Genomic DNA, 13,528 nt, shown 5'->3' with positions numbered 1-13,528 from the left:
AACCTAAAAATTTTTTTAAAAGCACTTTATCTTTTTAAAGAATGTTCAGGTTTGTGGTAAAATTGAGGGGAAGTTAGTTCCCATATGTGCCCTGACCCACAAAAGCACATCTACCCCAGTATCAGCATCTTCCACCAGAGTGTATTTTGTTACAATGGATGAACATACACTCACATATCATAATCACCAGGAGTCCATAGTTTAAATTAGCAAGATTTTTTTTTTTAAAGATTTTATTTATTTATTTGACAGAGATCACAAGTAGGCAGAGAAGCAGGCAGAGAGAAGGGGAAGCAGGCTCCCTGCCAAGCAGAGAGCCCGACGCGGGGCTTGATCCCAGGATCCTGGGATCATGACCTGAGCCGAAGGCAGAGGCTTTAACCTACTGAGCCACCCAGGTGCCCCAAGATTTTTTTTTTTTACTAGCAGCTTTTCTCCATTGTTGAAGTCAATCAAGAGATGTCTATAATTTATTTTTTTAAAGTCTCAGCTTATGGTATTTAAAACAAGTTTCTTTATAAAAAAGCCTTTATGGAGAACTTATGCATAATGATGTTTTAGTTATTTTTTTTCATGATTTTATCTATTTATTTGAGAGAGAGTGACACAAAGATAGTGACAGCGCAAGCGAGCACAAGCAGAGAAGCGAGGGAGAAGCAGGCTGCCCACTGAGCAGTGAGCCCAATGTGGGGCTCAATCCCAGGACCCTGGGATCATGACCTGAGTGGAAGGCAGCCGCTTAACCAACTGAACAACCCAGGTGCCCTGATATTTTAATCATTAAAAAAAGTTTTAAAATACTTAAGAAATGTAATCATAAAAATGTAAACTAAGTTTGTGAGAGTTAAAAACAAGATGCTTTGTATGTATATGTATATGAGATTCTTACCAGAAGAGGTTCCAGGCAACTTTTTCTGATAAGAGTATTATATACAACATGCATTAAATATTAACAAAGATCTATCATTTTTTCAGGGCACTTGGCTCACTCAGCCAGATGAGCAATGCCACTCTTGATCTAGGATGGTGAGTTTGAGCCCCACATAGGGTGTAGACAGTACTTACATAAATAAACATAAAAAAAAATTTACCATTTGTCATTAAAGATAGAGTCCTCGATGTGGTAGAAGCAGTGTTATAAAATAATTTAAAAACAAAGCCATTTTGGCCTGTTCTTATTCTTCTGTGTTTATATCTACCAGAAACTAATTCAGTTCTTTTCATTCTGAACAACATCAGCAACCCTTGAAAGAATCTATCAGTAGCTCTTGTCTGCTGATCTCTATCTAGGTTTTAATATATGTTTTGAAAAATTGGCAGAGGATGAAAATCTAACTGTGGGGCTTGAGGGCTAGGAGGAAGGTATCGTTCTATTTTATATTCTTCTCATCATCTAACATAATGATTAGAGCAGGGTAAAGTATCTATTGATTATAACTTCCCACAACTGCAGTAGATGTGAAATATGTAGGGTTGCTCAGCTTCCTGTTTAAGGAGAAATGTGATCCGGTCTTGTCGCTTTCTCACTTGAGATTGGCAAAACCCTACTATCTGGTTCTTGGTTTTCTCATATGTGAAATGGAATAGTAAAGGTCAAAACCTTGAGGTTTTGTTTTCTTTTGGAGATAAATAAATAAAATAATAAACTAGACCTAGGGATTGACATTAAGTGCTCACTGAAAGTGAGGTGCTATGATAGCTAGTACTACTGTTAAAATGTTATTACTATGACTATGTTTATATAAATACTGTTGTCATTGTTTAATTTTCTGAGATACTGCTTTAGATGTATGAGTCATGGATTTTGAGGATCTGATAAAAATCTGATATCACTGTAGAATATTGTACAAATGCACAACATTTTAGACTATTGCTCTGGGGATAATAGGTATCACTTCAAATGGAAACAACAGAGGTGGTGAATATTGGAAAATAGCAACCAGTCGATACACATTTATGTAATAACCACATAGAAATTAGTAAATGAATGGGCCCTTCTGAAGTGAGTGTTAGTGTGCGAGAGGGTGTTTCTTAAAATGATGTTTTTTATTTATTTTTTTAAAAGATTTTATTTATTTATTTGAGGGAGAGACTGTGAGAGAGAGCATGAAATGGGAGAAGGTCAGAGGGAGCAGACTCCCCATGAAGCAGGGAGCCCGATGTGGGACTCGATCCCAGGACCCGGGGATCATGACCTGAGCTGAAAGCAGTCGCTTAACCAACTGAGCCACCCAGGCGCCCAAAATGATGTTTTTTTAATAATTTGCGAATCACATAGTGTGCTGGTTAAACCGTAGATTCCTGGGCCATGTCTCAGGAAGACACTTGGACAATTATGGGGCTTCTTGAACATACTAAAGTTGAGATGGAAGATTTCAGAGTAATGTTCAACGGATCAGTCATAGAAAGTTTATGGTTTTAATTTTTCATACATGTTCTACTTAGAGCTTCAGATGTGGAGAATAATATATATTTGATCCAAATGTGGAATGTGGAAAAGGGAAATTATGATGGTAGATGTTGGTGAATACAGGCAAAATGAATGGTAAAGTCTTCTCTGTCAAATTGTATTAAATATCCTAGTTCTTTTGCTACTATAGGACTTAGAGCAAAATTTAACTAAACTCCTGCAATTGAATGTATCTTAATCTGAAAGTGAGGATAATAAACATTTTTATTACAGCCCCATTGAGAGGATTGAATGAGATAACATTTGTAACACAGAGTAAGTCCTCAGTAAATGTTAGATGATTAGAGTTCTTCATCATTATCATTTTAGTGGTTTGCAATATTGTTATTCTTAAGGTTCCCCTGCCTGTTTAATTCTCACCTACTGTTCAGGGGCAAAATGGGTTTCTCCCTTTTGAATTAAATTTTCCCTACCATTTATTTCATGATAATTATTATAATAATAATTCTATGCTTCAATGTCCCTGAGCAAGTAGCATATAGTAGAGATGTTAATATCTACTTTTTTGTTAATTGATATAGAATACCATTGATTTCTTTATCTGCACATGGTGTTTCAATTTTGCTTATAAGCTATTGTATTTTAACTTAGGAACTGTCTTGTTTATCTCTCCTTATTCTACCTGATTGAGATATTCTGGACATTTGTTTACTCAGAAAGTTTCCTGTTTAAATTAAATGTGTCTCTAATTAAAACTCAATGTATAAGTTAAATTTGTTTCAAAAATAAATATCTTACTCTTTCTTTCAAAACTATGATATTTTAAAGTTTTCCTGTTTTTTAAACAAATATTTGTTTTAAAATATTTACTTGTATTTCTTGAGCTTGACTAATCAAAAGCTGACTGCATAAGTATAGTTATGAGAGTTCAGGCTATTTATTTTAAAATTGCATCCTTTCACCTCCTAAATGCTAAACCATGAAACCTAACACAAATACTGTAAGAACATCTGAGGCAGATAATTAAAGTATAATTAAGTTTAAATGCCTTGGTGAAGGAGTATAAAAATTATTTAAATTCAATCGGCTAGTACATTTGCAGTTTTCTTTTATTAGGTGTGAAATCTAAGAATCCCCTGCCAACTCTTGAGGGCTCAATCCAGAATGTTGAATTGAAGTACTGCAGCACATCATTGGTCAAATGTGCCTCTGGGACCATGGGATCAATAAAAATTTGTGCCAAAGCCCCAGGTATGTGCAGCTGGACCGTGTAAAACTTTATTGCCTGTATAGGAGAATTGGCCTTGCATTTTACAAGGAGCGTTACTGAAACAAGAATTTGCTCATTGTTCCTATGAATCAGAGGTTTTAAGTTTTTTTATTTTTACTTTAAAATTTTTTTAATTGTGCCAGGATGATACTTCTTTAATAAATTAATTTTTATTTCAGGAAAAAAGCTGCATAGTTATGAGAATGGTTATGAAGGAGAACAATTAAAGGTGTACTCTTACACTTTTGGGAGGAAATAGGAAGTATAGATATATATGACACTTAACAATTAAAATGTTCGTATAAATAACAGATAACTGTTTCTCAATTTTTAAAACTGGCTTCACCTTCCTGCTAATACTTTATTTCATCTATTTTCCATAAATACTTGTAACTTAAAGTTTTTTCAGTGCAACCTAAATTTCTAGGTAAGTTTAAAGAGGTACAGATTTTGTAGAATATTTAGAACATAGTATGTTCAAGTTCTTTCCTTTTACAATATCATCTGAACATGTTCTGCATTCATTAGCTAAATACTAAGACTTAATTTGTTAAGAGTTAAAGTGCTTTTAACTTTATCAGTCATGCTTTTTAGAGTATAAATGTACAGCTAAAATGACCAAAAATAAATGAAGTGTTATATTATGATAATATATTTTAAGATCAGGCATCCTCAAGCTACTCCTATATTTTTTATAGGAATTTTTTCATTATGTTTCTCTTCAGGTGACAGTGGAAAAGAAAAATTGATTCCGTTGCTTCAGGGTCCTTCTGACACTAAAGATCTTCATAGCAGCAAGTGGCTCAATGAGAGTAGAAAGCCAGAATCTCTCTTAGCTCCAGATTTGATAGCCTTCACAGTCCAAGTTCCACAGTATATGGACTACTGCCATAATTCCGGTGAGTATAAATTTATCATTATTCATTTATTTTGCATTTTCTTTTCCAGTAAAGCTTTTAAAAAGGACTTCTTTTAAAAACCAGTTTGTGTCCATTGAGATACTCTCTACAGTTGTGTTCTTTAAAACTTCAAGTGAAGTGTTTTTGTGTAATTTTTGATAAGTCATGTGTTCATAAATAATGATTTTATTTTATATGAGAAATAAATAATTCAGTTGTCATTATAACAATCTTAGATTCATAGCTCCTAAATCCAACTGAGTTTTAAAACCTATCATATCGTATAATAGGTAGAAAGGACTAAAAGAAATTTAAAACATTGGAAAGAGAAAATATTTTTCCTTGGGATAGTAGCACTTTGTGACCCACCATTTGCCATACTAAAATTGGGTATTTGAGCCTTCTCTAGTTTTGCAGAAAGGAAGAAATGTTGATAGTAGAACCAAAAAAAAAATCTCAGAGGTCAGGATCCTATTTCTTAGAGTAATTTTCCTAGTAGTATTTTGCCTAGAATCTATTTCATTTTATTCAACACCACAATAGCAAAGCCATACCTCTTATGTTGAAAGGAGATACCAGAAGGATCAGTAAAGACTGGGATTAAAAAAAGATATGGTAAGTAGAGACCATTATCACCCATGAGGTCGATTAGTCACTATAAGGTTAGTAAAGGCAAAGTGGTTGAAAGGTCTAGAAATAAGATTGCTATATACAGATTTCTTAAAAGGTGAAGGGTGCCAATTTTTTTAAAGAATTAAATGGCCAGTGAGGAAGTGCTTTCAAATAGCTTCCTAAGAGTAGAGCTCTCTTAATATTTAACAAGTATTATAACTTATGGAAAATGTTAAGCATCACTGCATTAAGTTCAAAAGGGAAGACCATGAAAAGATTTATAATTAATTGACCAGACAGAGAGAATATGGAGGTGAATATTTGAAACCGTGCACAAAGACATAAAAAATATTTGAAAGATGAATTTTGTTACAGTAGCATTTGAAGCTGAATAGCATGCACATTAGAAACTTGAAATTAGTATCTTGAAATGTGAGCCTGAGGGTCCTCAGCATGCTTCTAAAGACAATACTCCTCCAAAAGAAGTTTCAGCCTGGTGAGAATTGGTATGGAATCCAAAGGAAAAATGTGAAGATGAGGCCAAACCCAAACTAAGACTGTGCGTATGGATAGAATATCTGTCTTTTAAGGTAGGGACTGATAAACATTTTAATAAAGAGCCAGATAACTAATATTTAAGACCTTGTGGGCCATATTTTCTCTCTGTTAGCTAACAAGTTCTGCTATTATGGCATAAAAATAGCTGTAGATAAAATGCAAATGAATGGATAGGACTGTATTTCAGTTAAACTTTATTCACAGAAAACAAAGTGTGGGCCAGAATTAGTCTAAGTCATTTACTTGTAGGGAGAAGGTATTGGAGGTTAAATAAACATCATGATTTTAAAAATGCCTATTTAACCATGTTCCTTAAATATACTGTTTGATAAACTTCTTTATATGTTACCCAAATAGTTTTTTTATTTTTAAGATTTTACTTATTTATTTACTTACTTACTTGCTTGCTTACTTATTTGACAGAGGCAGTGGGAGGTGGTAGGGGGAGAGGCAGAGAAGAGAGAAAATCTCAAGTAGAGGCCACACTGAGAGCTGAGCCCAGTGCAGGGCTCAGTCTCACAGCCCGGAAGTCATGATCTGAGCCGAAATCAAGACTTGGATGCCTAACAGACTGAGCCACTGAGGCACCCCTCCATTTGGTAATTTTTGATAGGTTTTATTTTCAAATCATCACATCATTAAAATGATATTAAAATGATCAGACCATCCAGTTAGAATTTTGATACCTAAGAAAGGACTAAGCTTATTTGAATCTACCACATATTAAAGTTGGACAGGGCCTCCTCATTTTTTGTTTTGCCATATACACAGAAGTAATCAGTTGAGTTTGTAATCTGATCTTTCTCATAACAATATCTTATATTATTATTTGTGATTGAAATCCATTTCTAGGGTCATAAAAAAGTACTTGCATTTCCATTCTTTTATATAGGCCTAAAAGTAAACTACTATTTAAAAAATTATGATATTTTTAGGGTAAAGTTTTACATTTTTTCTTGCTGTAAGAAAATTTACCTAATCTTACAATCACTATTATGTTCAGTGATATGTTTTTGGATTTGTGTGTAAAATTTTAATGTGATTATGTATTTGATACTTTGAAATTATTTCTTTGGGTATGTTTCAATCCTAAAATGAAATGTGTTTTCACTTAAGCTACATTCACATACTTAATTTAGGGCACTTTTAAATTTAAATTTTCCATCTACCTTGAAACTGCCACCCACATTCATGGCTCAGGTATTTATAATATGGTGTTTATGATATGGTTATGAGAAGGCTTAGAAGTATTTTTTAAAGCCAGTTTTAAAGTAATATTGATTAATCTTATGTTCTTAAGACAAGATTTAAATTGGAGATGTATACGTGTATCTATGTATAACTCAGGAGTAGGCAAATCATAAATAAATTTTAAATGAAGAAATAATTTTATTAACAATCCTTTAAGACCTTATTGAAATATCACCCTTTCAGCAAAGACTTACATGGCCATTGGATACAAAATTTTTTTCTCTCCTAAAAACAGGTGCATGTACACACATGCACACACACATTGACACATACTTCTTATTTTTCTACTCTTCACTTTTTTTAGTACTTACCACAGTTTTTTTTTTTTTTAAATTTTATTTATTTATTTGACAGAGAGAGATCACAAGTAGACGGAGAGGCAGGCAGAGAGAGAGAGAGAGAGAGAAGCAGGCTTCCTGCTGAGCAGAGAGCCCGATGTGGGACTTGATCCCAGGACCCTGAGATCATGACCTGAGCCAAAGGCAGCGGCTTAACCCACTGAGCCACCCAGGCGCCCCTACTTACCACAGTTTTACCATAGTATGTATATTACTGATTTATCTTATTATTTTGTCCTGCTCTTAGAAATTATGCTTCATTTAAGCAGGAATTTTTCTGTTCTGATTGTTACTGTATTCCTAGTGTCTAGAATAGTATCAGTATACAGTTGGCTGTCAACAAATATTTAATGAATGAATGAATAAGAAAGTGATGATTACATTTACTTTATTTGGTTTTTGAGATTGGAGCACGTAAAGGAAATGAGACAGCCAGAAGTCATTGCTAATCTTTCTTAAAAAGAGATTCTGGGTAGTTAAATCCTTCTAGTTGAACAATTAAAGGGAAGCACAAGTCATCCTTGCTGTCTCTTTCACAAACATATCCAGGTAAGGTTGTTAATGAACTTTTCCCATGGATTTATAGAATTTGAATGAGAAGTATTTGCATTTAGAGTAATAAGTGATCAGTCAAATGATGTGAGACAAATTGTGTATTTTGGTGGTGTCTGGTGATCATTAAGTGGCTTCTGAATATCAAGTATGGAAGACAACTACCATTATGTGCCCGCTCCCACATTGGAGGTGGGGGATTAAAACTAGGACCAGAAAATGTTTTAGATGTATTGTAGAAGTCAGGAAGTAAGTTTTGAGAAAAGGTTAGTTAGGATAAAGAGGCAGAGTTTTGTTGTTGTTGTTGTTTTTAAGTAATCTCTATACCCAGCATGGGGGTTGAACCTAGGACCTGGAGATCAAGACTGATGCTCTTCCAACTGAGCCAGCCAGCACCCTGAGACAGTTTTTTAATTCTGATTTCAGAATGTGAGGGATGGACAGCTTCATTAATGGGAATTGGGTATTAATAAGAAATATGTTCTCCCTCTGCCCCTCCCTGGCTCCTGCATGCCTGCTCTCTTTCTCTCTCAGAATAAATAAATAAATGTTTTAAAAAAAAAAGAAGAAGAAGAAGAATGAGAGAGAGGGAGAACCACAGCACTGCTTTGTTTTTGAAGACTCAGCAGCTCCCTTAACACTCCCCGAACTGCCCCCCTTACCTTGCCCTGCCCTGTTGCATTATCTACTTAACTGTCTCTGATTGTAGTGAAGTAGCTCAAGGCTCTTGTGGGAGTCCAGTGTGTCAGCCCACATTCTGTACTCATTGTCACTATTCATGGGAATCACTTAGTGACACTTCTATTTCTTTTCTTTTCTTTTTTTTTTTTTAAGATTTATTTATTTTAGAGCATGGGAACAGTGTCAGGGAGGGGCAGAAGGAAAAGTTGAGACTCTCCAGCAGACTCACTGCTGAGCACGGAGCCCCAGGTAGGGCTCATTCCCAGGACCCGACAAAATCAAGAGTTGGTTGCTTAACTGACTTAGCCACCCAGGCGCCCTATGATGCTTTTATATTTTACATTTGTGTAAATATTAGAAATCAAATAGAGAAATAAGCTTCTTCTTTTTTATTTCTTTGACCGAGGTGGAAGCACTTGGTGACTTGTTGTATGTAAAATATTTTAAGATGGGTTCTAAACATTTTTCCCTTTTTAATATAGACCGGCTTTTCTTCATATGCTATATTTTGCCTATGGTTTATAGCAGGTTCTGCTTGTTAAAAAGTTCTGAGTCCTTGTTAATCTATGTATTAATGTCTAAATAAATTTTGAGTGTCTGCTGTTTAAGAATATAAAATGATTACAAAGTACTACATAAATTTAGAATCAAAGGGTCTTCCATTTCAATTTCTAAGCCAATGTTAGGTCTTTTTAAAATGTGTCTCCTTCTTCATGCTCTAGATCTCTTAGCCTTCTTTCAGTTTCTCATTGGTGATTACGCTTTTGTATATGCTGTTTTTCCTGTGTGGGATTCTCACAATTACCCTTAACTTTTCATCTTATACCTGTTTAATTCTAGCTTAGTCTTAAGATCATAGCTCAACTACTCCCACTTCAAGGAAGCCTTCCCTGATACTCTTTACCCTATTTCTCACCACCCAAATTAAGTAGCTCTGTTATATTCCTTTTTATAGTTAACTATACTTTGATAACACTTAATGACAGTATATATTTACATAGTTGGGTGATTTGAATGTCTGTCTTTACTACTTGACAGTGATTTGTGGGAGGGCGGAGTTAGTTACTGGTTGCTTGTCATTTTATCTCCAGGACTTACCATTGCCTGACACATAGGAAATGCTTTGAGAAATCATTTGTTGAATGAATGAAGAAATAAACATTTATGGCAGGTGGTCAAGGGTATGAACATAATAAGTAGTAAGTCGTTAATAGATGTTAATAGCCTTCCCCCTTTCTCTCCTTAGGTTTCTCATTCCTCTTTCTTCTCTTTATGTACATATTTGTTGATGGAGAGAATATCTATTAGGGTCTTTTTTTGTTAGACAGCTCTAATTACTATTAGATCCTCTGTTTGTTGTACTATAACTTCCATTTCTTGGTTTGATTTTAGTCTTATAAATGACATGAAATAATACATCAGCCCTCAATAAACCTGACAAGACTTATTGTCTTATTTTTCTTAACTTATTTCCCTGTCTCAATTTTCATCATCTTTAGTCTTCGGAATTTACTTACGATCATATCCTTTCTGTTGAAACCTTAGTCTTTCTTGGCCACCAGTGTTAATACAGGAGTCTCTGTAGGTCTTTTGAGTTTATGTATATCTTGTGAATGGTGGCACTGAGTGCCCTTTGTTCTGGAGTATCTATTCAAGGATGTTTGTATGGTCATCAGCCTTGGAAGATAGATTGTGTCCCTCTAGAGCCAGTGGAGAGTATGTTAACTGCCCATTAAAAAAGATTTGGTTCTTCAACTCAGGTTCATTTCTCATCCTGCATCGCTCTGCGTGTGCAGACATCCATCTGGATACATCTTTGTCATCACTTCTGTGAAACTTGGGGGCAAAGGGAACTGATGCAAATGTGTTGATAGTCATGCTGTTTGCTCTTCCATGAGTAATAAAGTCCTTTGTCTCTGACTCAGGAGTCTTCTGTCTTTGACGTCATTCATAGGTGTGGTAGGATAAAATCCTAGGCTCACAATTTTTGACACCAGAACAATGTAGTTTCCCGGTTCTCCTTGCCGAACCATCTACATGTCTCTCCTCAACTGTGGTAGTCCCTCCTTATCTCCAGCACCCCCAATGGAGGTCTGAAACTGCAGATAGTATTAAATGCTATATATACTATGTGTTTACCTATACATACATATATAATAAAGTTTGAGTTCTAAATTAGGTATAGTAAGAGTCTTATACCAATAACAAGTAATAAAATAGAACAGTTATACAATATACCATAATAAAAATTTTATGTATATGGTCTCTCTCTCAGAATAGCTTATTGTAATGTACTTATCCTTCTTGTAATGAAGAGATGATAAAATGCCTATGTGATGAGAGGAAGTGAGGGAAATGATGTTGGCATTGTAATAATAGGCTACTGTTGACATTCTGAGGATATGTCGGAGGAGGATCATCTGCTTCTGGACTGTGTTGACCATGGGTGACTGAAACCATGGAAAGTATACCTGCAGATAAGGGAGGACTAACTGTATGTTTTTTTTCTTTTGTACCTTAAATATAGGTCATTCATGAGATTTTGTTCCTGGTTTTCTTTCTACCTGGATGATGTAATCGACACTACTGTTTTTAGCAACCAACCATATGTTTATTTCTTTCCATTTATTTTCTTTTGAAATCCAGACTTGAAATTTCAGCCACCTCTTGACCATTTCCCTGTGGATATTTTAATGGTGCCTAACACATTTAAAACTAAATTCAGTGTAATCCTCCCACCCCATTTCATACTCCATTATTTACTATTTCAATTAATGGCACTATTTCCCTCCTAATGCTGTAAATTTGAGCACTAGTTCAATTGTTCCTTCTTTTTCCCTTGCATATGGTAGATGTTCCATAAAAGCTTTTTTTTTTTTTAAACTTAATAGTCCAGGCTAAACATAATAAATTTATTTTAGTCATTTCCCTTATGATGTGTCCAGATTCATTGCGATATTGATTACTTCCACTACTTGTTTGAAAATGTGTTTTTTAAAAATTTAACACAAACCTCCACATAGCACAAAGTAAAGAGTATATTTTCCAGATTTGTGTAGTGAACTTCTACTTAGTTACTTTTTGTTTTGAGCTTATGTGGCAGTGGAAACAAGAATTATTTTTCACATAAACTATTCTTAAGACAGTTTTTTATTTCATATATCTATACTATTTATGAATATCGTTCATGAATTTACATGAAGAACTTACACTTATTTCTATGAAAATTAGTTTATGAATTTACCTGAAGAACTTCATACTTACTTCTATGAAATTTCATCTAATTGATTTTGGCCAACCATTAATAAGGAAGATATCTTTGAAAGTATCTATTTGTCTGTAGTTACTTGTACAAGTAGGTTGGATATGCTAATTTTGCTTTTATATGTAAGATGTAAAATAAGTATTTTTTCCTAAGATTAGAAAATTAGAATTATGTGATTATGATTTTTAAAAAATAATGAAAAACAAGTGTCCCTCTTAAAATGTCATTTAAATAAAATAGTTTAAGCCAATCTTCCTAGTCCCCAGTGTAATCAGCTTGATAAATAAATACAAAATTTTTAAGTTTGCTAGTTTGTCATATAGTAAAAGTTATTTTATCTTTTATCCATCAAATATAGGCAACTTTTGATCACTGTTATTGGTAAGAGAAGTCAAAATTACAACTCTCATGTCTGGAAATTCAGTTAAGTTGGGGGGTATTTCTCTTTCTTGATTAAAACATACCAACAAATGTGCACAATCTTATTTCACCATTCACGTTGGTTGGTTAGAATGTGAATTGCTAAGGAGTTTCTAAAATGGAGGCAGTACTTCACATTGTAAATTTTAATTTATGGGGAATGTTTTTTGTTCCAAAAAAATTCTCCTTATAATGTAGAATTAAGTGAATTGCCTTGAAGGTATGTTTTTAGTATTTTTGACAGGACACATGAGTAAGAATGCTTATATATTGTAGCAATTAAAGACAATTCACATTTGTGGTTTGGGCATAAATGTGTAAAAATTATACCCATCTATCTTATTACATTTCCTCTCTCCTCCCCAAGGACTTTACTATGTACTTTATCTGTAATTGTTGCCAGTTTTCTATCATGTTCCCACTGGGCTTCTGGTGCAAAAAATCTTATCCTCTTGATGACAGAGCTTGCCTGAATGATTTCATGCTCCTAGCATTTTTGTTCACGGGAATTAGGGGCAAAATGTAACTACAGCTGAACAGAACGTCTATTTTTGTAATTTTGGAGTTTAGGCTCTGTTATTGGAACTAAATGAAGAGATGCAGGTGTTCTCCAGTCCAAGCCCTTTGGGAGTTTTGATGGTAGATGCTTGAAAAGAAAATGCATGTGTTTCCAGAGTCAAACAGCAGCTGTGAGACAAGGATTTATGTTTTTCTCAGAACTTTGGGATTTCAAAATGTTACATTTAATCACAAGCACAGAAAGGGGAGCAAATGTTAAAGATGTTACACATAAAAGTAAGTTTGCTGATCTCTTTACCATACGAACTAGTTGTGGGAATATAGGAGCAAAGTGATTTTTAATCATAATATAAACAATTTCTAAAGGATTAAGATAGTTACCAGGACATAGCCTTTTGAGAATGTTGCATTTATAGTGTAGAGAATTTTTTTAATCCTACTAATTACTTAAGTTTTCTTTTTCCGTTTAGACATTCATGCATGCACACTATGAAAGGTTTGGCAGAATATTTGCCAAATGAGTTTTGACAATAATTATTTTTGGAAAAGTTTTAGTAATACCTTGTAACACAATGTTTAGTATTTTGAAAACACAATGTTTTCAAGTAGAATAAGTGTAAATTTCCATCTCAGATAATAAAGGGAATTTACAGATATATTTAAAATATACCTATATTAAAGCTGATATGTATTTGATAGTATTAGTTACTCTGTCTAGAAATTACTCTATATTAATCATGTTTTCCTTTAAAA

The 13,528-nt window shown here is 34.0% G+C and overlaps 1 protein-coding gene across 6 annotated transcripts in view; it reads left to right on the top strand.

The window, feature by feature from the left end:
* VPS13B (vacuolar protein sorting 13 homolog B) overlaps positions 1–13,528 on the top strand; it is a 763,452-nt gene that overhangs the window by 215,707 nt on the left and 534,217 nt on the right. For all 6 annotated transcript variants that reach the window (XM_047723595.1, XM_047723597.1, XM_047723594.1 and 3 more), the window contains 2 exons: positions 3,527–3,661; positions 4,406–4,579. In XM_047723595.1, the coding sequence (XP_047579551.1) occupies positions 3,527–3,661; positions 4,406–4,579 (309 nt within the window). The remainder of the gene's footprint in view (positions 1–3,526; positions 3,662–4,405; positions 4,580–13,528) is intronic.

The sequence above is a fragment of the Lutra lutra genome, chromosome 4 (genome assembly GCF_902655055.1).
Source record: "Lutra lutra chromosome 4, mLutLut1.2, whole genome shotgun sequence".
NCBI lineage: Eukaryota > Metazoa > Chordata > Mammalia > Carnivora > Mustelidae > Lutra > Lutra lutra.
The sequence above is the reverse complement of the archived record's forward strand: the minus strand, read 5'-3'. Positions and strand labels throughout refer to the sequence as shown.